We start from the raw sequence: 27775 nt of genomic DNA, 5'->3' as shown, positions 1-27775 counted from the left end.
TTAAAAATAACAGTGAATTGAGGGACCAAACCTACCCGATAACCCCATGAACAGAGAAAAAAACCAAGGAGAATTTAGATAGTCACTCTTGCGTTGAACTACGTTAACATGCTTATTATCTTTAAAAATTTAATCCCAGTGAAACGAATTTACATGCAAAATCTTGATGTGTTTTTAGAATCAAACTCGAAAATCCAATTTAAACCATATATGCCAGCATAATTGTAATGGGTTTTGTATAAATTCGAAATAAAATATAATGAACATTATTGGAAAGGACCAAGAACATTATAAAATTTCATATAACTTCATTTTCAGCCACGTGATGCATAGTCTCGACCAATTAAACTGCAATGGCATTCACATATTTAGATAGTATGAATTTTAGTATGAATTTTGAAAATATGTAGAAAATCACTTTCACAGAAAGGAAGAAAAGAAATTCCATAAATTTATTCAAGGAAAAGCTGCAAATAAATTCCGTAAATTTCTCTGCACTAGGAAATTCATGGCACCCAATCAAGTTACGTCTCTGTTTTATTTTAAAATTCCCAAAAATGACTTTCTAATATCCACTGTGCAGACAAAATCCTTATTCCATTTGTATAATAAGGTGTCATAAATTATAAAATCAATAATATTTACAAAATTTTGGAATTGTTTAAATAAAAAAAAAAACATTATTAAAAAAATATTAAAAAATAATTTACTTTACAAATTTGCATACTCCAAAGTATCTTACCATTTGGATATAAAAGTGTGAAATTTTCAATTTTTATTTAAGAGGTAGGTACTTTCACTATGAGCAATTATAATGTCAATGCACTAAACTCCTAACCAATTAATCCCTTACTTTTAATCCACTGGCCACTAATTCACCAACTCCTAATCTTTGAGGTGTTAAGCTACTAACTCCAAATGGATGATAAACTTGCTAGAAAATGACCTAGAAATATAACTTGGTAAACTATTAGTCCACTTGCATTTGCATCTTGTATAGGTATGATGTCAACCATCTAACCAATCCAAGTTGAATTGTTCTTGTACAACATTAACTTGAAGATCCATGATGGAAAAGTTCTTGACATGCATCCATTGCTTCCCAATATTCTCATCACATGTAACATGCTTTAGAGATATCAACCCTCCAATTGATTTAGGCAATTTTCTCAATCGAGAACACTCTCTCATGTCAAGCTCCTTGAGTTTCCTTAATTGTCCTATTTCTTCGGGGAGTTCTTGTAAGTACTCACACAATGAAATGTCAAGATATTCCAACTTCCCAAGTTTTCCAATAGATGGTGGAAGCTCTTTTATTCCTAAACATGCAGATAATCTTAACATTTTTAAAGATTTGAGATTTTCCAAATCATTAGGGAATGCTTGAAGAAGGTGACAGTTAGTGATGGACCACCTTTGAACTGACGCCATGTCACAAATTCCTGAGGGTAACTCCTCCAAATCAAAACAATGATCCAAGTTAAAATCCAACAATGTTGGAAGCTTTAACCTTGATTGGGTGTTGTTGAAATTTGACACATTTCCAAGCCCTTCACATATGTTCAAAGATATCTTCTCCAGGTTTTGTGAGTCTTTCATGTGCTCCTGAAATGGGGGCACAATCAACCTCTCCAAGCGAATAGTCTTAAGTTGAATGAGTGAAGATAAAGCTAGTAGACCATTCACATTGGCTCTCTTACATCCATAATTGGATATTATGAGAACTTTAAGATTTTTCATAGATCTCAAGAATGGTGGAAGAAAGTATTCACTTGCAGAAAAGAGTAACACCAAAGCCTCCACCTCGGAAAAATTAATATCACACCATTGATTCTCCTCCATGGAACCTACATAAATAAGCACAAATTCAAATTTAAATTAGAATTATAGGTTATTGTACACAAATTATGAAATAGTTATATATCTCATGAAATATATATTTTTATATAGGAAAACAAAACCTAGAAATTGATATGTAATAAATGCATGTATATCGCATAATGATACCTCATTGGATGTAATATAAGATTCACTTATGAAATTTACATATGGGATTAATTCATGTATATCATTTAGTGTTAACATATTATATATAGTATATGATTCACCTATGTCATGCATGGAAAATATTGTAAACAAACTTAATATTAACAAACTACTATAATTTGAATAAAACAAGCGTGTGCACTTCAAGCAAGTTGGTAAAAACACCCACCTATGTGAATAGAAACAATTTGAGCATGAAATGTTTGATCCTTGAGAAACTCCCATTTTCTTGGAAAATTATGCTCCTTTTTAGGCATGAGCAACCTCTTCCTATGAACTATGCTATCTTGAGATGCCAAATATATGGCCAGATCTCGCATCACATCGTGTTGGGAAAAGTATAGCTCAGAGGCACTTTCATAGTTGATTTCTTGATTCCTACTTGGCCTAATTACCAAAAAAACACAATATATAAGCTAAAGGAATCCAAGAGAAAAAAAAGTTGAACGCAAGAAACAAAAGAGAAGGAAATTACCTTAGGTTCATTAAATTTAATAGATTTCTACTTGCAAGTTCTAACAAAGTTACAAGAGCATCTTTCCACTCCATCTTTCGCACATAGACCCAAATGTCCAATAATGCATCCACAGAGATTTTTCTATCCTCTGGAAATGACCCAAGGTCTAAGAAGCACTCTCGTACTTCTTGATCTAGTACATCAATACTAGTTTGTAAGCATATAAGAAGTCTTTGTTTATGATAATTTGATATTGGTTCCCCATTTAAAAGCTTGTTCTTAGCACTCTCCCATGTTGGGCGAGGCTCACCATGCAAAGAGCTTCCAATCACCATTAGAGCAAGTGGTAGGCCTTTACATTCTGCTTTAACCTGTGAATCATACAACAATAATAATAAGCAGAAAATATTTCAATGGAGAACCAATCAAATTCATACTTTTGGTTTTGAAAGTGTGAAATTGTTTCCTAAGAAGCTCAAAGTTCATTCACAAGTTTTGTTTCATGGCTTAAGAATATGAAATCCTTTTGGAATTTGTGGAAGTAATGTTTATGTTAAAGGATATTGATTATATGTCTAATATCTCCATACTATTTTGGAAGGGGGTCCCATTATAAAGATATATCATTGGGGCAATAACTTATAGTTAGAGATATCTGTAATGATAATGCATATTACAATTACTAAATTGTTCCAAACTCACACCAAATTATTGACACAATGATATGTTGAATATAAAAATATATACAATACTATCAATGGTTTACCTGCTTCACTAGATGTTCATCTGCAGTACTTGGAATTGATCTTTGTCCAAAAGCCCACAAGCAAAAAAGGGACGAAGCATCAGCATCATCCAACAATGGCAATTCATAAATTTGAGTAGAGACTTCTCTAGGGATTGTAGAATGATCTCGAGTTGTCGCAAGGGTCTTATGTCCTTTCCCTTCAAATAACAATTTTTCCAAATGCACCCTAGACCAAACATCATCCAACACCACCAAAGTTGGTTTGTCTTTCCTTTGTATCAATTGTTGCAATTGTCTATGTGCGTCGTCCACATTTTGAAATTTAGGATTCTTCCCATGAGTAATCTTCTCCCACAATGTCTCTAAAATTCCTTTTAGATTTGGGGATTGTGAGACTGTGAGAAAAATTATATTGTTTCGAAAAAACCCTGCATACATAAAAAGATAAGTGATTAGATAGAAACCTATAATGTATACATGAATAAGCTTTTAAAAAGTCTTTATTAAAATAAATAAATAATAAAAACACTCAAGGACTAGTCATTGTCAATACATAATATAATTTTCACATTTCTCAATATCTATATTAACCCTACACTATAAAGATAAAAGCCAAACATCATTAAAATCCAATCCTCAAGTAATCTTAAACATCTTATTAAATAAATCTTATATCATTGGAGCGAATTATATAATTTTAAACAATACTAAATCCACACTACAAATTATAACTAAATCAAAATAAAGCAAAAAGAAACATTAATTAAAATTTGAATAAAAAGAAAAAAGAAAAATATTTCTTAAACAAAAGTTATATAATATATTATTAGAATCCATCTCATTCAATCAAATCACCAAAAAACAAAAAAATAGTTTTTTTTTTTTTTTTTAATATGTTATTAGAATGCATCTCATTCAATCAAATCACCAAACCAATTAATAGCTAATATCTCTATAAACCTCAAATAACTATTGATGTTATAAATCTTGTTATTATAAAAGTTTTGGCAAAATACATTACTTTTAATAAATTGAGAATCCATTACTTATAAATAAAAGTGAAACAAGGTTATGTCAATTTCCATTATTCCATAACTTTTTCTTGCTTAAGTATATAAACTTAAAAAAACAAAAATAACTAGAGAAAAAAAAAAGCACTTAAACTTTATTAACAAAAATAAAAGCAATTTATTTTTTTATTAACCTTACCCATTCCTTTTAACACATTTTTATATCTATAATTAATAATTATAAAATTTCAATAATGACAAACATATCCTTAAGTTTCCATTCAAATCCTCTCATTCCCTAAATCATGTTATTTGAGACCCCTAGGTTTCCATGCAAATAGCTCATTCCCTAGGTCATGTTATTTGAGATCCTTAGATTTCCATTGAATTAGTTCATTACCAAGTCATGTTAAAGAGATGTTCACAACTACAAAAGAAAGTCTTTCCATGTGGCAGCTTTACTAATACACTATCCTTGCAGATCCTACATGCTATCGCAAATCTTTTTCTGATAATGGCGATGGTGGCTTTGTACTTTGTGGCCGGGAAGGACTGAAAACGAAAGTGATGCAACTTCCTACGTACACAAGTTAATGGTCAGAGCAATTATATATATAATGTTCTTAAAGTAATTAATGGGGATTGTCGCTTTGTATAGTGCAGCCAAAAAGCGCTGAAAATGAAAATGACGCAACTTCCTGCATACACCAGTTAATATATTACTTTAATATACTGCATACACCAAGCATACATATACATGACTTTAACGTACGAAAAATATGCAACTGTTAGCTTAACCAGCAAGCAGGCAAAGTAGATAAAAATGATTTGACTTCAATAGAAACCCAATTACCTTTGATTTCTTGGTCGTTGCAAAGGGCCAATGCCATGGTTGTTTTGCCAAGTCCTCCCATACCGTGCACCCCAACAACAGATACCTCTCTCTGGAGCAGAATCTTCTTCAAATTCCAAATATTTTTCTCCATGCCCACTACAAAATCAGGCTTAAATGATCCATCATAAATGCAAGGAGGCTCATCTGAAGCTCCATCAAACATATCATCATCTGCAACCATTTGTTGAAGTATCATGGCATTCTCATGGGCATCATTTGTCAGCTTGGACACGTGTTCAAAGATTGTTTTATTGAACTTGCCCTCATCCTTTGACTGCGAATGGTAAATATGGGCGAGACTCTTCAACTCTGTTGTGAGATTCTGCACATCAAGGAACATGCTGGCAGGCAAATGATACTGAAGGAAGTCAGAGATCTCCTTCTCGAGCTGGCGAATTTGAGAGCCATATCTGAGGTTATGAAAAATATGAAAAGGGCTGCTCTTTTCACACTTTTTCACCAATTGAACGCCCTTCATAAGGATTTTCAAGAACTCCTCGTAGATGGGATTTTGCTCATTTTGAGGCTTTACAAGCTCCAACAAACACATCTGCTGAGTTGTTTGAATAAGGCTTGTGAGCAGCGCATCTAATCTAGTGCATGAGTTCTTGCAATTGAATGTATCCATTCTATTCTATAGGCTAGTGGGCAGAAAAAGAAATTCTATGTAATATCTATGAAAAAAAACACGGAAAAATCAATTCTAATAAACGTGTTCAAAAACAATTTTTTGAAAGACAAAATTCACTTCAATCTAACTAGTTGGTCTTACTAGAATATATAGTTGTCTCCCTTCCCTTCAACACAAACTTGTAATATATGAGGGAGGGAGTGGAAAATTTATAGCTGTGTAAACAAACAATTTCAAGGCACTGGTAGGAATGCGCATCTGCCCTGTAATCCACGGTCAATACGAATAGGAATGAGAATAACGCGCCAAACGAAATTTCTTGGATCAGACGAGGCATACAATTATAGCTGGTTTCTTGATTCCTTCAAGTAAGTTGCAGGGTTGTTGAAAGAGTAGTTGGAACGAAATAGAAAGGAAGACATACAGGGTGTTGATGGATACTAGAACATTCCTGGCGTGTAAGTGCAATTTAATTCATCGCGTGCGAATAATGGCCTTGTGACCTTGAAAGAAGACGATGCCTACTCAAAGTAGGACACATCCTCATTCAAGTGAGGAATATAAAAAGAAAGGAGGATGCTTCTTCGAAACAGGGAATATATAAAATGGTTAGTAAATATGATACGGAAAAAAATTGATACCTATTGAAAGTAGTATACAAAAAATATAAATATATTGATGTTTATTCAAAGTGAGCACTATATAAAAATGATATTTCTTGGAAATGAGGAATATGTTTGTGTGATTATATAAAATAAATGGTTGGCACATGTTGAGAAAATATTTATTTTATATATTGATTTAAAAATAGTTAAATATAATTAAATTGTAATTTTATTTTTAATTATATATATATGTATTTTAAATTATTGTTATTGATAATTATAAATAAAATTAATATATGAGTTAAGCATATATGCATTTAAAAATATTTACAAGATCGTTCATTATGGAGATTCACTCTCACTTTAGCATGGAGATTCTTATCTTGTAAAGCAATTTTGTTACAATATCAAGGCTTAGTAATACCATATGTCTCAAAAATCATAATTCATGGCAATATGATATTTTGTTAACTAGCATAGGCATATCAACTAAATGGCTAGTAAACACTTATAATCATTAATCCATGAAAAAAAACACTAACTTTATAAGTCGCCACACATTGCTAAAATTCAAAAAATCATAAATACATTGTATTTAATTGTGATTTAAATTGCTAGATATGTTAAAGCATGGATTTTCTTTATTTTACTCTACGATGAAGACATGTTATGGCAATATAAATGTTGTAGACATTGTTATTATGCATTTAATAAAATAAACATACCTAATTGAGACAAAGAAATGTAAAAAGAGGGTAACGATTCCATCAAATGGCATCACAGAGTGAACATATATTATTGGAAAATTTCAAGCTCATTAATCCCTATTCCATTTACCCAATTATTCTATTTACCATCAAATCCCCCTTTGAACCATCAAACCCAACTATGGTATGAGTTTGGTGGAGGGTCGCCTTCCACAATTATGAGAAGAATAGGCTATGTACCTTGGTGATGGGTTATGAGAGGAGTGGTCAATCAACTTGAGAGGTTGTATAAAATAAATGGTTAGTAAATGTGATCTTGGAAAAAAAATGATACATTTCGAAAGTAGTATACAAAGATATATAAATATTGATGTTTATTCAAAGTGAACAATATATATATTAAAAAAAAAAAGGATATTTCTTAGAAACATGGAATGTGTTTGTGTAGTCATATAAAATAAATGGTTGGTAAATGTTGAAAAAAAAATTATATTATAAAATATTGATTTAAAAAATCAATTAAATTGTAACTTTATTTAAAATTATATTTTTCTTAAAGTATTGTTATTGATAATTATAAATAGAATTAATATATGAGTTAAACATATATACATTTAAAAAAACATTTACAAGATTGTTCATTATGGAGATTCACTCTCACTTTATCATGGAGGTTCTTAACTTGTAAAGAGAGGTTTTGTTATGATATTATGGCTTAGTAATATCATATGCCCCAAAAATCATAACTCGTGTTTATATGATATTTTTCTAACTAGCATGGCCATATCAATTAAATGGTTAGTAAACACCCATAAGCATCAATTCATGATAAAAAGCACTTACTTCATAAGACATCACACATTGCTAAAATTAAAAAAAAATCATAAAAACTAACTAATTTATTATGATTATAAAAATAATTAATATAAGTTAAACATATATACATTTGAAAAAACATGAAACAATATTTTTTTCCATAGAGATTAATCCCTATTTTACTATGGATATTCTTAATTTGTAAATAGTATTTGCTCCAATACTATGGCTTAAAATTACCACATGCCCAAAAAATCATAACTCGCTTCATATGACACCTGTTCATATGAGACCTTTTTTAATTACTCAATTTAACTAAAACTGAAAAAGTGTCATAAGTACTTTGGACATAAATCTCAACCTTTGGTTTGTGTATTGTTATCACCCCAAGAAACTCCCTAGGTTGTAACTCGGAGATGCCTGGGAACATATGAATTCAACTTATTGTTGCAAATGGATGAATGGAAGGAATGATGCTTTTCCAAGCCGAATAACCACTTCTACTTTGCTTGACTCCAAACATGTGTGAACACCCCAAGACTACAAGGCTTTAGACCACCAACTACTCACAGTTTTAAGATTGGGTGAATATGGAGAATATTGACCACACCAGCAGATGCACAAGACCATGTGATGGCCGGCTGCAACCAGTAGAGAAGTCTGCAAATCTAATCGACTAATGCATAGACAGGAAGATAGCTGTCTGGCTCCAGATGAAGAGAAACCTGAATAACTTATTCAATAACACATACAAGATTTTAACACAGAGGTAGGATGATAGCTACTCTAATGATAAACATCAAGAGTTCAAGAATACAGCATATCAGGCACAGCTTGGAAGAGAGAATAAATGGAAAGTGAGCAATCGCAAAAGAAGCTTGTATTAGCTGAAAATGAAGACGAGACGCTGCAAGTATCAAAATAGTTACAGTCTCCATAAGTTTAACCTTACATCAAAACATCAACCATCAACCCTGATTACATTTTGTTTCTCGGTATATATAGAGTTTCAATACAAAGGAACTTGGTCGTTCTAGGTATGGAGGGGTCATAATTGACCACCAACCGCATTTAGTTTCCTGATGGAGCTTTTGAGTGTGTTTGCTTGCTTTAGTGGATAAATCTGATCTTTTCCTGTGCTCTATTGTCCTCTATGGCAGCTGGAGTGCTTGTATCAATGAGGCCCCATAACTCTTAAATGCAGTTATCTATTCATGCCTTGTCCTTTTCCTCCTCGGCCATACTGTTTGTTAAATATGGTGGTTGAGGAGCAACTGCAAATAGTACTAGAAAACTGGTCACCTTCATCCTTTGGGTGCACGGAATAGTCAAGGGATGAGGACTATATAGTGGGTGGACGAGTCGGATGAAGGAATAAGATTGGTCGTTAGATCGGGCGGATAGACGGCGGAGATGACTTGGCGAGGGCTATTGGGAAAAGTGGGGCAGAATGAATGTGGGCCATTGGATCTTGAGCGAGTAGATCCAACAGTCATCAGGCGGCGGAAACACGCAAACGTTGTCGGGTGGGAACATGGGTTTGAGCGGTAAGCGGTTTTGATCGCGCCGCTATAAAGCGTTGGGCGGTAAAAGGACAATGGTGCCCGATCCCATTCAGAGTGTGACACGTGGCGGCGAGGAGAGAGGAAACCACTCTCCATCGCGTGCTACTGTCCCGCCACTTTATGGACACGAGGAGAGCGAACATCGTTTGATTGTGGTGTAGATGATCGAAAGGTGGGGATTCAATTGTGCAGGTCACTTTATTTGACGCGACAGGGGCCGTTGGATCAGCAGAAAGGGTCAACGGCTGCGATTTAAAGGTGATGTTGGGTTATGGAAGCACAGGGTCATGTGGACAAGGCTTTATGAAGGTCTAAGCTTTGCGCTTGGGGCTTGAGGAAATAGGGGTTTATGTCGGGTTTTAGAGGAAAAGCGGAGGCAACAGGGGTGAAAGAGAGTAAGTGTAGTAAAGGAGAAGAGGTAAGACAACTGCCATGAGCTTCTTTTAAGCACCACCATTATGGCCAAACTTATCCCTGGCCTTCAAAACCTTAGTTATGTAGTAGGGCTAACACTGGCTCCTTCTGGGGATGAGATTCTCCCTGTGAGGTCTCAAGAACTGTATACCATTGCCTTTCCTGTGAAAACCAGATTAGAAAAATTTCCTAGTGTTCCATTGGGCATGGAGTCTAATTGAGCCTACACTAAAACTGATAAAATAACATATTTACAAATTTAAGGCCAAAGGCCTTAGACAACATAAACTTTCAGAAAATGCCCATTAACTAGGCCATCAAAAATTGTTTCTCCTTCCAAACTTTGCAGCATGAAAGTATTGTTCCCTTGGATCTGAGTGATGACAAAAGGTCCAATCCACAGAGCATAAAACTTCCCATGGTTGCGTTTCTTCTCTTTCAGTGCATCCCACTTAAGAACTAAATCTCCAACCTGAAAGTTATCTGCCTTTGCCTTCCTGTCAAAGGCTTCCTTAATTCTCTTTTGATGTGCTGCAGACTTTTCAACCAACTATTCTTTGATTTGATGTACCTCTGCTAAATCAGTGATTCTTTTCGCCATGTTCTCTTCCTCATTCTGCTCTTCTTGCAAGAACTTTGCCATAAGGAGGACCAACTGTATTGGAAATACAACCTCAGTTCCATATACCAACTTGAATGGAGAATTCCCTGTGGATTTCTTGGTGGTCACTCTATCAGCCCATAGTGCATATTTGAGCTTAGAATCCCAATTCTTTTTGTTGTCTTCTAACAGCTTTTTAATTATCCTCATCAGTCTCTTGTTGGAAGATTCTACTAGACTATTGCCTTGATGGTAGTATGAGGTGGAATGAACTAGCTTGATGCCCATTGAGTCACACATGTCCACCAACTCTTTTGCCCTGAAGGCTGTTGCATTTTCTGTAATCAGTTTATGTGGACAGCCAAACCTAGTCAAGATATTCTCTGTTAAGAACTTCATGATCACATGGTGATCAGCCTTTTTGGTAGGGATGGCCTCAATCCATTTAGTGAAGTAATCAGTGGCCACTAAGACCCATCTGTGCTGGCCACTGGAATGTGGATTGATTTCTCCAATGAAATCCAAGCCCCACTGCTGAAAAGGGCCACTAGCATGTATGGGTTTTAAGGGCAGGGGCTTCATGTGTTGCTTCCCTTCAAATCTTTGGCACCTGTCACAAGATTTGAAAAATGAAAAGACATCAAAAAATAAGGTGGGCCAATAGTACCTAGCTCTAAGGATTTTATGGGCAGTAGTTTTCCAATAATGATGTCCTCCACATATGCTAGAATGAAACTGCTACATCACTTCCATGGATTGTTCTTTGTCGAGACACCTCAAAAGAATTCCAGAGGGGTCCCTCTAGTAGAGCAGATTTTCATGAATGCAATGTTTAGCTGCCCTGAGCTTAATAGTTCTGGCTTGGCCTGAACTAAGACCTGCAGGAACTTCTAGCTTCAGCAAGAATTGAGCTATTGTGGCATACCATTCACAAGAAGCTATATTTTCTGCCAATGAATGATTTTTCCCTGGTTCAACTGTTTCCCCTTCTGCCTAACCATCCTCTGGATTTATGCTTATCAAATTCATATCCAACATTTTGCAATCTTCTTCAGCCATTAATCTAGCAAGGCCCTGACCTCTGATAAGCTTGGTGGGCTTCAATTCTATGTTAAATTCAATAAGCTTTGCAATCCATTTAGCCCTTCTTCCATCAACATCTGGCTGTGTTAGGACATCTTTCACTAAAGCAGAGGGTACATATGCAATTACCTTGAATGCAGAATGTAAATTCTGAAAGCTTTCAAAGATTTTATAAGAGCATATGTTTGTTTCTCAATGATATCATACCTCAGCTCAGTATCCCTTAAGTTTTTGCTAAAAAATGCCACTGGATGCTCTGAGCCTTCTTCATCTACTTGCAGCAAAACTGTTGTGAGGGTATCATTAGAGGCAAACGAAAATATATGGAACTCCTTGTTGTAATCTGGGTTGATTAAAGTAGGAGCTTCCATGATAGATTTCTTAATGGATTCGAAGGATCTTCTTGTTGCATCAATCCATTTGATCTCTACCCCCTTTTTCAACATGGAGGTAATGGGTTTTACAAGTTCTGCAAAAGTAGGAATAAACCTCCTTACAATATTTATCTTGCCCAGAAAGGACTGGATATCTTTCTTTGATCTCAGGACAGACAAGGTCTATATTGCTTTTACTTTTTCTGGTTCGATTCTGACACCTGCAGTAGAAACAATATGTCCTAACAACTTGCCTTCTTCTAAAGCAAACTATGAATTTTTAGGATTGACTGAAATTACAAACCTTCTGCACTTCAGGAACACTTTCTTCAAATGCTACAAATGGTCTTGATGGCTATTGGAGTATACTGTTATATCATCAAGACAGATAAGGATAAACTTATCCTTCTCTCCCACAAATGCTATATCCATAGCTCTCTGAAAGGTAGCTCCAACATTCATCAACCCAAAAGGAATCTTGGAATACATAAAAGTGCCCCAAGGAGTGGTGAATGCAGTCTTCTCTTGGTTGTCTGGATGCATAGCAACTTAGTTATACCTTGAAAATCCATCAAGGAAAGACATTACTTTGGCTCCTAAGACTTTCTGCACCAAATGCTCCATCTTGGGTAGAGGATAATTGTCTTTCTTAGAGCATTTGTTTAAGTTTCTGAAATCAACGCAGAGCCTAATTTCTCCACTTTTCTTCCTTACCACTACCAAATTGGCTACCCATTTTGAATATCTGAGAGGGACTATGATTTTGGCAGCAAGTAGTTTCTTGATTTTTTTTTCAATCAAAGGGAGGAGCAAAGGATTTATGGGTCTTAGCTTCTGTTTGAAAGGGATGGTATCTTTCTCTAAAGGAATTTTATGTTGGATGATCTTTTTGTCATAAGTTTTTAGGTCACTATATTTCCAGGCAAAAACATCAGCAAATTACTTCATTAAATTGCAGTACTCAGAACGTTGGGCAGCAGATAGATGGGTGGAAAATTTTATATATCTTGGATGATCTGGACTTCCTATGTTATGCCTATGGACTGTAGATTGATCTTATTTTTGGGCAGCCTTATAAGGGACATCATTTTGGTCAAACAGATTTTCTAAGGGAACTCGACCTTTGGGTATCTGATTGCTAGGCAGCTGGACAATGCTATTTTTGCCAATTTTGTTCCTTAGCTTGGATTGGGGTTTTCCTTCCAAGGCTTCATTTTCTTGATCAATTTGCATTTCAGAGAATTCATCAATGACTTGCAGAAACCTATTCACTTCATCATCATCTTCGAAAACTTTCCAATGCTCGACATTATCAGGCAAGGATGGTCTATATTTCATCTGAACTTCATAAACTAGTTTGGGAGGCATGGGAGGGATAAGCAAGTTAGCAGACACAGCAAGGGAATCAGCGAGCTGATTTTTTACTCTAGGGATGTATGAGATACAAAAACTATCAAAATAATCATTAAGTCTCCATACCTCATCTCCATATGCTTTTATCCTTGAGTGCTTTGCTTGAAAAGTTCTGTTTACTTGCTGAATGATTATCTCCAAATACCTTTATGTTCCTGATTCCTCTGTCTTTAGCTGTGTTAAGGCCCAATATCAGAGCCTCATGTTATGTTGTATTGTTGGTGACTTGTAAATCTAGCTTAAAAGACAGATGTATGACTTTCTTGTTTTGGAGAATTGGGCACCACCCCTGCTCCTACAGTCTCCCTTGAGCAGGCTCCATCAAAGAACATTTCCCAAACCTGTCCTTCTTCTCCTTCCATGGCCTGATTCACTGGTTTCTTGATCTGCATTGAGACCTTTTGAGATTCTTCAATTTCGAGAATACATGCCCCAAAATCAATGTCCACAGCATAAATGGGATGATTAGAAGGATTCTTCTCATCACTGATGATGTAGGCCAGTTGTGCTTCTCTGTACAATCTCCTGCATTCCATTCCAAAAACTAGGACGGTGGCATAAGATAAATCATTTTGTAATGTCCCACCTAGTCTCTTAATCCACCCTCTGGACAGCAACATGCCAAATTTAGGGGGGACATCTGCTACCACAATGTCCATCATCATGCTCTTCATGGGCAGCTGAGTTAGGGTAATGGCCAAGTCTTTGATTAATCCTAGACATTTTACCTTTCTTGAATCAAATGAGAATAAATCATGATATGGTCTGGTGATATCAAGGCCTAACTCTTCCATGATAGCTTTGGGCATCAGATTGTGGCTGGCCCCTGTGTCCAATAGGCAATTGTGGAGGGTTTTGTCATGAATGGTCAAGGAGACATAGAATGATGGGGAGCTATTATCAGTAGGTTCAGTCATTGGGCTAAGCACCACTGCAGGCTTATCATCTTGCAAATTTACATAGTCATGAGAGGTTTGTGAGGCTTTTAGCTCAAGGGCATCAAAGATAGGTTTTCTGAAAACTTCACTCTTTACAAGTTCTATCAGAGGTACAAATATTTTTAACTTCTGGACTTCTTATTCAAAGCTGAAAGAGGAAGGGGACCTGTCAAGACCTCTTACCTCTTGAGCTGGAGCTTTGAGGATGACTGGTTTAGCTGCTGGCTTCTTCTGTCTAATGTTATGTTGCTCTGTTGGGACAGCAACCCTTTGGGTAGGATTCTCCTTGACATTGTTTGTTTTTGACCTCAGATTATATCTTTGTTGATCATCAGTCTGTAGAACAGCCTCTCTATCCCACTTTTGACTGGTTTGATCCTGTAGTAATGACTCTTCATAGGCAGACAATGTCAAGAAGGCAACACCACCCTCATCTTCCATGCAATGAATTTCATCCTCTTCTTCAAATTGTTCCTCCTCCATAACTACGTTATGGAAAGGAGCCTTAACTCTTTGTTCTCATTGGCCCCTTTACCCCTCTGAATGATGTGCAATTATTCATTTGATCTTCTGAATGGATTTGGATTTCTTGGAGCAAATGTGTTTGGAAGCCTTTCCTTTCCAGAGCTTTGCTCAACCTTCAGCTTAAATATTTCAGCAACCAATGACTCTATTATCTTAGTCATTTTGTCTAACTTAGGTTCTAAAGATGAAGCTGAGGAAAAAGAAGCCTCACCTCTCTACCTCCTTCTATCAGCATGACTTTTGAGCTTTTCTGTGGCCATGATATTAGATTCCACCTCTAGGGTTGCATCTTGCATTTCAACTAGAGTGGCACACCTTCTTTCTCTTAAAAGCAGGTAAAAATCAGGGTCAAAAGCATTGGCATAGGTGAGTTTGGCAGAGGTGGGGGTAGGCTTTACTTCAGCTGGTATCTTACTATACATACGATTGAATCTTTAATAAAAATTAGGCAATGATTCCCCATTCTCCCTCTTGAGGTTTCCAAACTCTGTGTGGTAATATAGCAGGTCTTTCTTATCCCCCCAATGCTTTAAAAATGCATCATCTAATGCTTTAATGTCTGCTATAGACCTAGGGGTAAGTTCTTTGAACCATTTTCTAGCTTCTCCATCAAGGCTCTAGACAAATACTCTCATCCACACATCATCCTCACTAATATCCAGGCTATCAGCATAACTATAAAAAGACTCAAGATGTTCTTCAGACATTACTCCCTCTGTACCAGTGAATTTGGGCATGTATTTCTGATATTCTCTTGTAGGCATTACATTCAAAGGAACAGGCAAGACCAGGGGTCCATACCTAGCAGCTATGATTCTTTCCATTTTTGTGGGTGCTTGTTGGCCTGCCATGACTAGGGTAGGCGGAAGGATACTGGCAGTTTGAATGGTAGGAAGCAAAGAAATAGGTGACAGAAACAAAGGAATATGATGGAATGTATGAGAGGCTTTCTTTGGACTAAAATCCAAAGGGGAACTGAATGAACGAGGAGCTTGATGAATCTCTGAGGGTATTTCTTCACTAACAATGCTAGGCTCTATATCTTCAAACTGTACATTCTCAGCTATAATATTCTCTTGCAGAGATACATAAGATTTTTTAGGCTTACCTGATCCTGATGCTCCTTTCAATGATGTTTTCCTTTGCTTAACAATCTTCTCAGGGTCAGGCACTGGGTCAGCTGGTGATTTCTGAGGATTTCTCCGAGTATGCCTCACAAATTAAGCCAGAACTGTAATGTGGAGTCACCACTAGGTTGATCCTCCAGTAGAGTCACCAGATAGATGATTACAACCAGAAATGTGTCCAGACTTTGTCTATCATAAAAGCTGGAACTGTGTCATTCTCCCAGGGAAGCTGAGCTTCAATCTCCTCTCCCCAGCAACGGCGCCAATTATGTTATCACCCCAAGAAACTCTCCTAGGTTGTAACTCGGAGATGCCTGGGAACATATGAATTCAACTTATTGCTACAAATGGATGAATGGAAGGAATGATGCTTGTCTAAGCCGAATAACCATTTCTACTTTTCTTGACTCCAAACATGCGTGAACACCCCCAAACTACAAGGCTTTAGACCACCAACTACTCATAGTTTTAAGATTGGGTGAATATGGAGAATACTAACCACACCAGCAGATGCACAAGACCATGTGATGGCCGGCTGCAACTAGTAGAGAAGTCTGCAAATCTAATCTACTAATGTACAGACAGGATGATAGCTCTCTGGCACTAGATGAAGAGAAACCTGAATAACTTATTCAATGATACATACAAGATTTTAACACAAAGGTAGGATGACAGCTACTCTAATGACAAACATCAAGAGTTCAAGAATATAGGATATCAGGCACAGCTTGGAAGAGAGAATAAATGGAAAGTGAGCAATTAACCTCAAAAGAATCTTGTATTAGCTGAAAATGAAGACGAGACGCTGCAAGTATTAAAATAGTTACAGTCTCCAGAAGTTGAACCCTACATCAAAACATCAACTATCAACCCTGATTACATTTTGTTTCTGGGTATATATAGAGTTTCAATACAAAGGCACTTGGCCTTTCTAGGTATGGAGGGGTCATAATTGACCACCAACCGCATTTAGTTGCTTGATGGAGCTTTTGAGTGCGTTTGCTTACTTTAGTGGATAAATATGATCTTTTCCTTTTCTCTGTTGTCCTCTCGAGTAGCTGGAGCGCTTGTATCAATGAGGCCCCATAACTCTTAAATGCAGTTATTTGTTCGTGACTCATCCTTTTCCTCCTCAGCCATAATATTTGTTAAATATGGTGGTTGAGGAGCAACTGGAAAAGTATTGGAAAACTAGTCACATTCATCCTTCGGGTGCACAGAACAGTCAAGTGACGAGGACTATATAGTGGGTGGACGAGTCAGATGAAGGAGTAAGATTAGCCGTTGGATTGGGCGGATAGACAACATAGATGAATTGGTGGGGGCTATTGGGAAAAGTGGGGCAGAATGGACATGGGCCGTTGGATCTCAAGCGAGCAAATCCAACGGTCATCGGGTGGCGGAAATGCGCAGACATTGTCGAGCAGGAACATGGGTTTGACGGGTAAGCGATTTTGATCGCACCGTTGTAGGGCATTGGGCGATAAAAGGACAATAGTGCAGGATCCCATTCAAAGTGTGACGCGTGGCACCGGGGGAGAGAGGAAACCACTCTCCATCACGCACTATCATCCCGACACTTTGTGGATGCAAGGAGACCGAATGTCGTCCGATCGTGGCGGAGATGATCGGATGGTGGGGATTCGATTGCGCGGGTCACTTTATTTGACGCGACAGGGGCTGTTGGATCAGTGAGAAGAGTCAATGGCTGCGATTTAAAGGTGATTCTGGGTTATGGAAGTGCAGGTCCATGTGGACACGACTTTATGAAGGTCTAAGCTTTGCTCTCAGGGCTTGAGGAAACAGGGGTTTATGCCGGGTTTTAGAGGAAAAGCGGAGGCAACGAGGGTGAAAGAGAGTAAGTGTAGTAAAGGAGAAGAGGGAAGATGACTGCCATGAGATTCTTTTAAGCACCACCATTACGGCCAAACTTATCCTTGGCCTTCAAAACCTTAGTTATGTAGCAAGGCTAACATGTATACTACCAAGAATATTCTACTACTACTAAGAATTTCTAGAATATTCTATGGAGGGTAAATCCCTATCATCCATTTAACAATTATTGATAATAAAATTAAAATTCTAGAAACTTTATTCTAAAATAGACACACTTATCTACAAAATAATAAGTATATTTAAAGTAAAAATAAGACTTATTCAAAATGGAGAATATATAATAATAAAAAAATGAAATATATTCTATAGGGATTATATATATGTGTGTGTGTGCATTTGTGTGTGTGTAAGAAAGAAAGGAAGGGAAGATATGGTGAAATTATGAGGGTTTTATTTTAGTTTTATGTGTGGAATTAGGATTGTTTTTTGAAACTATATAAATGCGTTATTAAAGTTTTAACGAAGATTTGTGTGTGCGATTTTTGCTGAAAACATGATAGGTAAAAAGAAATAAATACATGGACAATGAGAGAAAATAAAAGCACATAAAAAGGAAGTGGACAATAAATAACTGACATATTCCACATTCACCAAAATTTTTAACCTTGTTTTCATGCACCTTGTCTCAACCATCAAACGTTGGTTTGATCGGAACCAACCTAATGCTATACTGCACCCAACAGGGGAGCATATTTATCTTAATCAAAACTCTCTGAAACATGGATGTTTTTGGAGCCCCCAATCACATCTGAGATCTACATATCAACAGGCAGAGACTTTTGTTGAATCTGAATGACCGGTCTTATTTGAGTTGGAGAGATATCTTTTAGTTGTTGCCCAGCCCCAGCTACATTCTTTTCTTCCAATTGTTCTTGAAAATTATCTTTGGATTATTCTTCTTCATCTTTTGAAAGAAAAATCTCATAAAATTGTCATCCTTTTAGTCGCTTGGGATGCTTCTTTTTATTTTTTGGGTTTTTCTCAACCTAACGACAAGTATTCTACAGGTGACCTGTTTGAAAATATTTACGATATTTGAATTCCATGTTATCATAGTCGAAAACTTGTGACCACTACAAATTATTGTGCTTAAATATTATGTGATCTAAAAGTATTTCACTCAGATCTATTTCCACACATATTTTGGTAAAGGTAAAGATACAATTTATGTTCTTTCCATGTCCCTTTTTTTGTATATACCCAAAGTCTTCCCAGTGTCTTCAAGAAATTTATGATGCCAAAAGGGAAGAGGTAGGTTTGGAAGCCTAACCCAAATTGGCATGGTTGTTATTACCATTGATGTGACATCAAACTATGCAAACCATGGAATAGTGAATCCAGCATTACCCCAGAGCCATGGTCCTTATTGTAGAGTAAAATTCATATGATTTTGGGTGTCAAATTGAACTATATATAAAGAACCCTTTAGACCACAATTATTTGTTGTAGTTCAGTGTCCATGTGGAGAAAATGCATTGTGTTAGTGCTTCATGTTTTTGTTAAAACCCATTGAATATACAGATGATAACCTTGTTCTGTAAGGAAGAAAGTAGAGAAGACACCCCTGCATTAAAAACCTCCAAAGTGGGGCATGTTCCATTTGATCAACAATATAATCACCTAGTAAATTATGGCACTAATTTGGAGATCTAAAATCCATCCCTTGAATTGCATCTCTAGAAGAGAAAATTGTTCCATTTGATGTCCCAATACTAGGAGTACCTCCGCATAGCATAAGGTTCAATATTATTGTTGAGTTTTTGGTTATATTGGTTTCTTTGAGCAAGGAGAAGTCATAGAGGAACTTTCCTTCATATTGCAGGAACTAGAATTTTATCGGTATGCCACATTTCTCTTCATTGATTTCTTTGAGGGATAAAAATAGATCTAAACTTTTTTACCATATAATAGTGTGTTTCCCCACATATTCCTAAGGAATAACTAAAAATCCATTTAGCTTTGTCAGGAAAGATGGGGGCTTAGATTGTTACAAATGGCAACAAAAAATTCCAATTTAATTTGTCCTTGAATTAAATTGTGAATTAAAATCGAAATATATTCTCATACCAACTTGTAAATAGTTAATTAAGTTTAATTGACTTAGGAATTTCGAGTTGGAAGTCTATATGTAGTCATGTATGTGTGATCCCTAAATTTTTGGTGTCCGGATTGAGTTTATTGGAGTTGTAATTAGATAATTCAGGTCAATTGAGTTATAGTCAGTTAAACTAGTTCTATCTATTGGAGGAACTAGTAGATGTCTAGTAGTGAGTTGGTGCACTAGTGCATCCTCAGTGCCACACTAGCTAACTGAAGATTCACTTAAGAATAACTTATGCATGTCAGTTTAGAAGAAGACCCAATTGAGACTAGAGTGCAGTGATATTGTACTATTAGTTGTATTCTAAGTTGTACAGATCATGCATACAATCAGCTGAGGACCTAAGTTTGGGTTGCAAAATTTTGGAAGAAGGAATTCCCAATTAAATATGGGCTAATTCCTCCAGGAATTGCAGAAGGAAAAAGGGGCTTGGCGGGCAATAGAATTGGTTAAGTGTTGACTAGAGTGGGCTTGTGACACAAAGAGTTGATCATATTTGTGCAGGGATTGTTCTAGTGAGAACAAGCATTGTATTTTATTCTCAAATTTCTGATTAATGCAATACAGATAGTTAGGGTTTTGAGCAGTTTCTGTCCCTAGATAAATATTGTGTTATGTGCGATTGATATTCTTCCTCTTTCTAATTATTGTTTGCATCAACCATTATTGGTTTCCATTGTTGAGAGTAGAGTAGATTATTCTCTTATGTTTTAGTACATTACATGAGTTGTTGAATCTACAAAAAAATATACATGGTATCAAAGCTGAAGACAGTATAGAAGAGGATATTTTCAATTTGGCTGCGCAGGTGAAATTCGAGTTTGCAGTTCATACTTCAGAGCCAGAAAATGTCTTTATACAGTTTGAGACTTGAGTATGCCTTTGAAGGTAGCTCGAATTACATAGCCTACAAGGATAGGATGGAAGCAGTGCTAGAAGATGATGGCCTCAAGGAATTCATTGATCAAGACATTCCTAAGCCTCCAACATCGAATGCTCAAAATCTGGCGAAATGGAGGAAGTGTGTGGCAAAGGCAAGGTGAATTATCCTTGACGGAGTTCAAGACCACATTGTCTCAAGCATCAATGGCAAGGAAACTCTATATGCTATGTGGAAGATATTGACAGACATGTTTTAGAACAACAGTGACCATAGGAAGTTGGCTCTGAAGGCAAAACTCAAAAAGATCAAGATGGAGAAAGGAAACTCAATTTCAAAATAATTGACCAAGTTCACTCACTACCATGATGAGCTTGGAAGTGTTGGAATTACCATTGCCGAGGATGATATGGTGAGGCTAGCTATTTTAAGACTCCCCAAGAGTTGACACGGTTATCAGGACTCTGTCAATGGGAGGAGAAGCTACCAAATTGGGAACATATGTGGGCATATTTGGTATAGGAAGAGATATGGAGGAACACCAGAGATGGATCCTCATCAAAGACTAATGATGAGGAAAAGTGTGCCTTAGCAGGTAAGGCAAAGAAAGGGAAGGGGAAGGTGTCCCATTCCAAATCAGTTTCTTTTCATGGAGGCGAGAAGAAGGACATGTTGAAAGTCAAGTGCTTTCATTGTCACGAGCTAGGAAATTTTTCTACAAATTGTCTTCTTAAGAAGTCCAAGAAGAAGTCCTCCAGAGGAGTATAAGGTGAGGCTATTGCCTCACAATTCAAATTGGACTTTACCCTCATCACATGCATGGTGTCTTTTATCACTACTCCGGATCTCCAAGGCTGAGGAAGAGTCCAGCTGAGGTAACCACATACCAATCTTTTGACTTGGTATTTAGCCCTACCAAGCCGGATAGAGCTCTCTCCACAAAATCACAGCCAAGAGGGCTGGATGAATTATGGTTTTAGGTTAGTTATGATGTGCATAAGGGTTTTATTGTTTGAAATTGGGTTGTTAGATGAGGATTAGGTCAAAGAGACTAGGTCAGGGCCAATAAGGGTATGATTGTAGACATCTGATGGAGCAAGGTAGGTAGACACTCAAACACTTTAAAATTCTTGAGTGAGATGGATCAGGCTGGTGAGGTGATAGAAAGAGCAATACAAGCATGTATTCTTTCTAAACTGAAGAAAATGGACAAATTATGAAGATTTCCACAAAACAGAGCATGTAAGATGTATTCTGCTCATTAACTTGAAAATCAACATATCATAGAAGTGAAATGAAACATGAGAGTACAAAACATTCAAACATATGCAACATAAGAATAAGCTATGTCAAAATGCCATACCACAGGTATTCCATCAAAATAGCTGCAAATCATTCATTAAATTCTTGCCAAATATTGATTATACTAGTGTCTTTGATCAATACAACAAAGTCCAACCCATGAAATGAGTCAAGAAATGATAGATATAGCCATCAAAAAACTTATCCCATCCTCAGGGGTTGAATACATGAGCTAAGGAGTTGTTCCACCAAAATCTGAACTAAAACCTAGAGTGTAGGGAGGTCAAACTGACTCATCCCTCACTTTTTGGAAATTGATTCATTACATCACAAAAAGAGTTTTCACATAATGTATTTACCCTAGGTAATTTAAAAGACATAATTACATTTGTTTTGACCAATTATATCAGTAAAACTTCATAAAATTCTTGACTAACTGACAAAATGTGAAAAAGTAACAAAATATCAGTTTCTGGTCCTATGCGCAGCACCTTTGGTATGTGCGCAAAGCCATCTTCCAAATGAGTTTTGAATGGGTTCTCGATGTACAAATTGAGCTCAAGATAGTTCATTGGAAAGCCTGTCCTGTCTAGTTTCCAGAAATGTACTTGGTTCCAAAAAATGATAATATTTGACCCTCCAAAAATCAATCGTCCAAGACTGCTCTTGTGCGTAGCGCCTAGCTGAAAAAGAGGGCAGAAATGTGATTTTTGAGGTGTTTTTGGCCATTTATCCCTGTTAGATTGCCCGATTTTTGTCTGACAATAGTCAAAATTTCATGTTTACTACCTTCGGAATCCAATTTTGGTCTTGGTTTTTCATTTGGAGGCCTATAGAAGGTGCACAGTGCCTAGGTAACTGCGCATAGGACAGTCCAACTGTGCAAAAACTGTCAAAGTTTGCACAAAAACCCAAAAAATTCAAAAAGTGCCCAGAAACTTGTCAAAATTGATACATGAACTGCTAATGAAGTATGTCAAGTATGGAAAGAGGCCTTAGCAAGGATATCAAGTTTTCTCTTCTCCTCTTGCGTATTTACGGTTTCAAGCTTTGACTTTGTTTTCTTGAGTTTTGACCTTGCTATTTGGTTTCTTCGGCAATAATACTTTGCCATCCTCCTCTGCATGTAATTGTATTTCTTTGATTTCTTCAGGAGCTTCTCAAGATGGTTGTTAACTCTCTCAAACCAATTCTCCCTATTTTCATTGATCATTATGGAAAATTTCTCATCTAAGGTAAGTTCCTTGGCCAGTTGAGCTCCTTTCTGCTTCTCTAGTTCTAGAGCTCTTTTCAGCCCTCTAGAATTGGGCCTCTTTCTTGGAATTTAGTCTTCTTCCTCATCATCTCTGTCTTCCTCCATAGTGTTTGTTTAAGAAACCCTAGGGATAAGGTAGGTGGGAATGGGAAGTGGAAATAGGACTAGGGTATAGGGATAGGGCTATAAAAATTTGAGGAGATGAGGGGATGGATTATGGAGCTGTGGGAAGTGATAGGAGGTGAAAATGTCAAGGGATTTGGGAATGATAATTAAATTACAGGCTTATGGTAGAGGCTACCTAGGAATTTTGGAAACCTAGGTTTTAGGGTTTTATGGGAAAAGGGTTTAAGGATGATAGAAGATTATATATTACAAAGCAATAGAACACATAAAATATTGCAGAAATATAAACACAAGAAACGCATAAAACAAGAGAGACACAGATATACGTGGTTCACCGAGTTTGGGCTACATCCACCCCGAACAGCCAGTCCTTCCTTTCTATTATCCAGCAAAATGAAGAGACACAACCTACAGCAGATCCATTGTAATATCCTTTGTTTTCTCTCACAGTCTCACCTCTCTTCTTCTCGCTCAAAGAATACACATCTATTACACAGCCTCAAATACAATGCGCTCATACAAAGAGAGGGGTTGCCTTCTAGGGCAAAAAACCCTAAACTAAACATAATTTATATCGTTAGATCATCCACCTAATGAATGGCCCAATTTGACTAGAAATTACTATTATTTTACAAGGAAATTTTACATCTGTTTTTAGCTTCGGGGGTGTTGCCCCCGAGCCCCTGCCGGGGGACCGTTGGCCCCCGGATCGGCCCCCCCGACCCCTGCGAGGGGGACAAGGCCCACCCGCGTGGAGGGGTGTACAAACTTCCCGGGGTATACATCCAGCTGAAACAAAGACCTCTGAACAATCATGCTCCACACACAACAATCTCCCACTTGGAGAATGATTGTAGCAACTCCATCACTGCTTCATTTGCTGGAAAATGACTTCTCTTTGGACCTGGCTGTTTCTCATCTTCATCGTCATCCTTGAAGACCAATTAAAACTGAGCATATTCTCAGTTTCTCCCTAGTTACAACTTTTGTTAGCATATCTACAGGATTTTGGCTAGTGTGTATCTTTTACAGCTTCAACTCTCCATCTTCCAACACTGATCGTATGAAATGGTACTTGAGCTGTATGTGTTTAGTCCTGGAATGAAATATTGAGTTCTTTGCCTGATGAATGGAACTTTGGCTATCACTGTATAACGTGCCCATATCATGCTCCTTACCCAATTCACCCATAAACCTTTGTAACCAAATCATTTCTTTACTAGCCTCTGTAGCAGCAACATATTCTACTTCTGTTGTTGAAAGTGCAACAACACTTTGGATTTTTGAAACCCAACTGACAGCTATTCCACCTACAGTAAATACATATCCTGTAGTGCTCCTTCTATTATCTCTATCACCTGCCATATCTGCATCAACATATCTCTGTAGAGAAATGTTTGAACCACCAAAGCATAATGCTTGATTTGTGGTACCTCTCAAATATCCGAGAATCCATTTCACTGCCATCCAATTTTCCTTTCTTGGATTTGTTCATGTACCTACTTACAACTCCCACTGCATGTGCAATGTCAGGCCTTGTGCAGACCATTGCATACATTAAGCTTCCAACTGTTGATGCATATGGAACTTTAGACATATAATCCATGTCTTCTTGGGTCTTTGGGCACATTTCCTTACTAAGTTTTAAATGGCTAGAAAAAGGTGTACTAACTGGTTTTGAATTGTGCATATGAAATCTTTTCAACACCTTTTGTATGTACTCATTCTGAGACAATGTTAATTTGCAATTTTTCTTGTCTCTAGTGATTCTCATACCAAGGATTTGTTTTGCAGCTCCCAAATCCTTCATTGCAAATCAATTTGCCAATTTTCTTTTGAGCACATTTATTTCCTGCATGTTAGACCCTGCAACAAGCATGTCATCCACATACAATAACAATATAATATAGCTGCCATCATTTTTCTTTTTCAGATAGACACAATGATCAGAGTGACATCTAGTATAACCTTGTTCAGACATAAACTTGTCAAACTTTAGATACCACTGCCTTGGAGCCTGTTTTAAGCCATACAAGCTCTTCTTCAACCTGCACACCAGTTTCTCCTTCCCTTTCACCTCATATCCTTGTGGATGCTGCATATATATCTCTTCCTCCAAATCCCCATGGAGAAAGGTTGTCTTTACATCTAATTGCTCAAGATGCAAATCTTCAACTGCTACTAGACTTAAAATAGTTCTGATTGAAGTCATTTTAACAACTGGAGAAAATATTTCATCAATATCAATACCTTTATTCTGTGCAAACCCCTTCACCATAAGTCTAGCTTTGTACCTCTCTTTTCCTCCATCTTCTTCCTTTAGCCTGTAAACCCATTTATTTTTCAATGTAGTTTTTCCTGCAAGCAACCTGACTAAGTCCCAAGTCTGGTTATGCATTAAGGAGTCCATCTCTTCTTCCATGGCTACCTCCCACTTCTTCCTAATTTCGACCTGCATTGCTTCTTCATAACATTCGGGTTCACCAAAATCAGTCAACAATAAATAATATAATGAAGGAAAGTATTGTTCAGGGGGTCTACTTATCCTGGTAGATCTTCTGACACCACTTTCAGGTGTTTGGGGTGCCTGTTGTTGTTGTGGTGGTTGTTGTTGTTGTGGTTGTTGATTATTATTATTTTCAGGCACCTTTACTTTTTCAGTGATCTCATCAAGAATTGCATATTCCTTGTTTTCTTTTTCCTGTTTCTTTTCCTGCAACTGATTCTTATACAAGACCTTTTCATTGAATATTACATCTCTGCTCCTAATGATTTTGTGATTTTTGTAATCATATAATCGATAACCAAAAGCATTAACACCATATCCAATAAAGGTACATTTCTTTGACTTTTCCTCAAGCTTTGTTCTATTTTCTTTATCAATATGGACAAAGGCCTCACAACCAAAACGCTTTAAAAAAGAGTAGTTTACCTTTTTACCTGTCCATGCTTCCTCTAGAACACCACCATCCAAGGAACTTGAAGGCCCTCTGTTTATTAGATAAACAATAGTATCTACAACATCTGCCCAAAACTGTAAAGGAAAACCTGCATGCAATCTCATGCACCTTGCACGCTCCATGATTGTTCTGTTCATCCTTTCTGACACACCATTTTATTTTGGTGTTCTTGGAACTGTCTTCTCTCTGTGAATTCCATGCTCTGAACAGTACCTATCAAACTCTTTGCTGCAATATTCACCTCCATTGTCTAATCTAAGACACTTCAATTTCTTTCATGTCTCAATCTCAACCAAAGCTTTCCATTTCTTGAAAGTATCATATACATCAAATTTATTCTTAATACAGTAAATCCAAGTTTTTCTAGTTGCATCATCAATAAAAGTAACATAATAACAAGAGCCACTAAGAGATGATACCTGAGAAGGTCCCCATACATCTGTATGCACAAGCTCTAATTTTCGCTCTTCTTTTCTTTCCGAACTCTGAGAAATCTGACTCTCTTCTGTTTTCCATAAATGCAATTCTCACAAAAGTCCAAATCAACATTCTTCAAACCCGGCAACAAATTCCTTCAGTGAAGAATCTTCATCCCCTTTTCACTCATGTGTCTGAGCCTATGATGCCATAATGCTGCATCTGCTGCTTTGGAAGTTAAAGCATTAACAGAGTTAGAAATACCATTGCATAAATATAATGTACCAACCTTTTAACCTTTTGCTATTACCAGGGCTCCTTTGGTGACCTTCCAAGCTTTATCTGTGAAAGTTGTCACACAACCTTCACCGCCTAACTGCCCTGTTGAAATCAGATTTTTCTTCAAATCTGGAACATGCCTTACCTCCTTTAGTAGCCATTGGTTTCCATTCTGCTATTTTACAAGAACCTTACCCATTCCAACAATTTTACAGGGTTTGTCATCACCCAAACAGACTTGTCCAAAATCTCCTTGAACATAGTCATGAAAGTATTTCTTATCAGGTGTGGCATGGAATGAGGCCCCTGAATCTACCACCTAAGAATCAATAATATTTTCGAAAGAAAGAATCAAAGCATATTGTAACACCTCACTTGTCACATTTGCTTCATGATTTTTTTCTTGTTGTGCATCTCCTTCTTTTCCCTTCCGAGATCTACAGTCTTTCTTTAGGTGTCCTTTCTTTCCACATTTCTAGCACACTATCCCCAATCTGGACTTGGATCTACCTTTCCTTGATTTACTGCGATATCCTGAGCTCTTTCCTCTTTCCATTTTTCTTCCCCTAGACTCTGCACTCAAAGCATTACCCGATGTCTCACC

General features: G+C 36.9%; 1 protein-coding gene across 1 annotated transcript; it reads right to left on the bottom strand.

Annotated features, from left to right (window-relative positions):
• Window positions 1-831: 831 nt before the first annotated feature.
• LOC149245519 (putative disease resistance protein At5g47280) lies at window positions 832-6146 on the bottom strand. Its single transcript, XM_089455609.1, has 5 exons — window positions 5115-6146; window positions 3270-3679; window positions 2522-2874; window positions 2216-2433; window positions 832-1847 (listed from the first exon to the last, which is right to left on the bottom strand). Exons 1-5 carry the CDS (start codon window positions 5782-5784, stop codon window positions 1009-1011), a joined length of 2490 nt encoding a protein of 829 aa, XP_089311735.1. The 5' UTR covers window positions 5785-6146; the 3' UTR covers window positions 832-1008.
• Between the last annotated feature and the right edge of the window lie 21629 nt (window positions 6147-27775).

Source organism: Pinus tabuliformis, chromosome 7 (genome assembly GCF_031772625.1).
Source record: "Pinus tabuliformis cultivar Carrire ecotype Pingquan chromosome 7, CPIR1, whole genome shotgun sequence".
Taxonomy (NCBI): Eukaryota; Viridiplantae; Streptophyta; class Pinopsida; order Pinales; family Pinaceae; genus Pinus; species Pinus tabuliformis.
Note: the sequence above shows the minus strand (reverse complement) of the source record. Positions and strands in the feature narration are given on the sequence as shown.

Bases quoted from the DNA above. Each gene is read 5' to 3' on its own strand.
- LOC149245519 (XM_089455609.1), bottom strand. From the start codon at position 5,784: ATGGATACATTCAATTGCAAGAACTCATGCACTAGATTAGATGCGCTG. The intron at 3,680-5,114 runs GTAATTGGGTTT...TTATGTATGCAG, and splicing joins CAACGACCAAGAAATCAAAG to GGTTTTTTCGAAACAATATA. The intron at 2,434-2,521 runs GTAATTTCCTTC...TTTGGTAATTAG, and splicing joins TTAAATTTAATGAACCTAAG to GCCAAGTAGGAATCAAGAAA.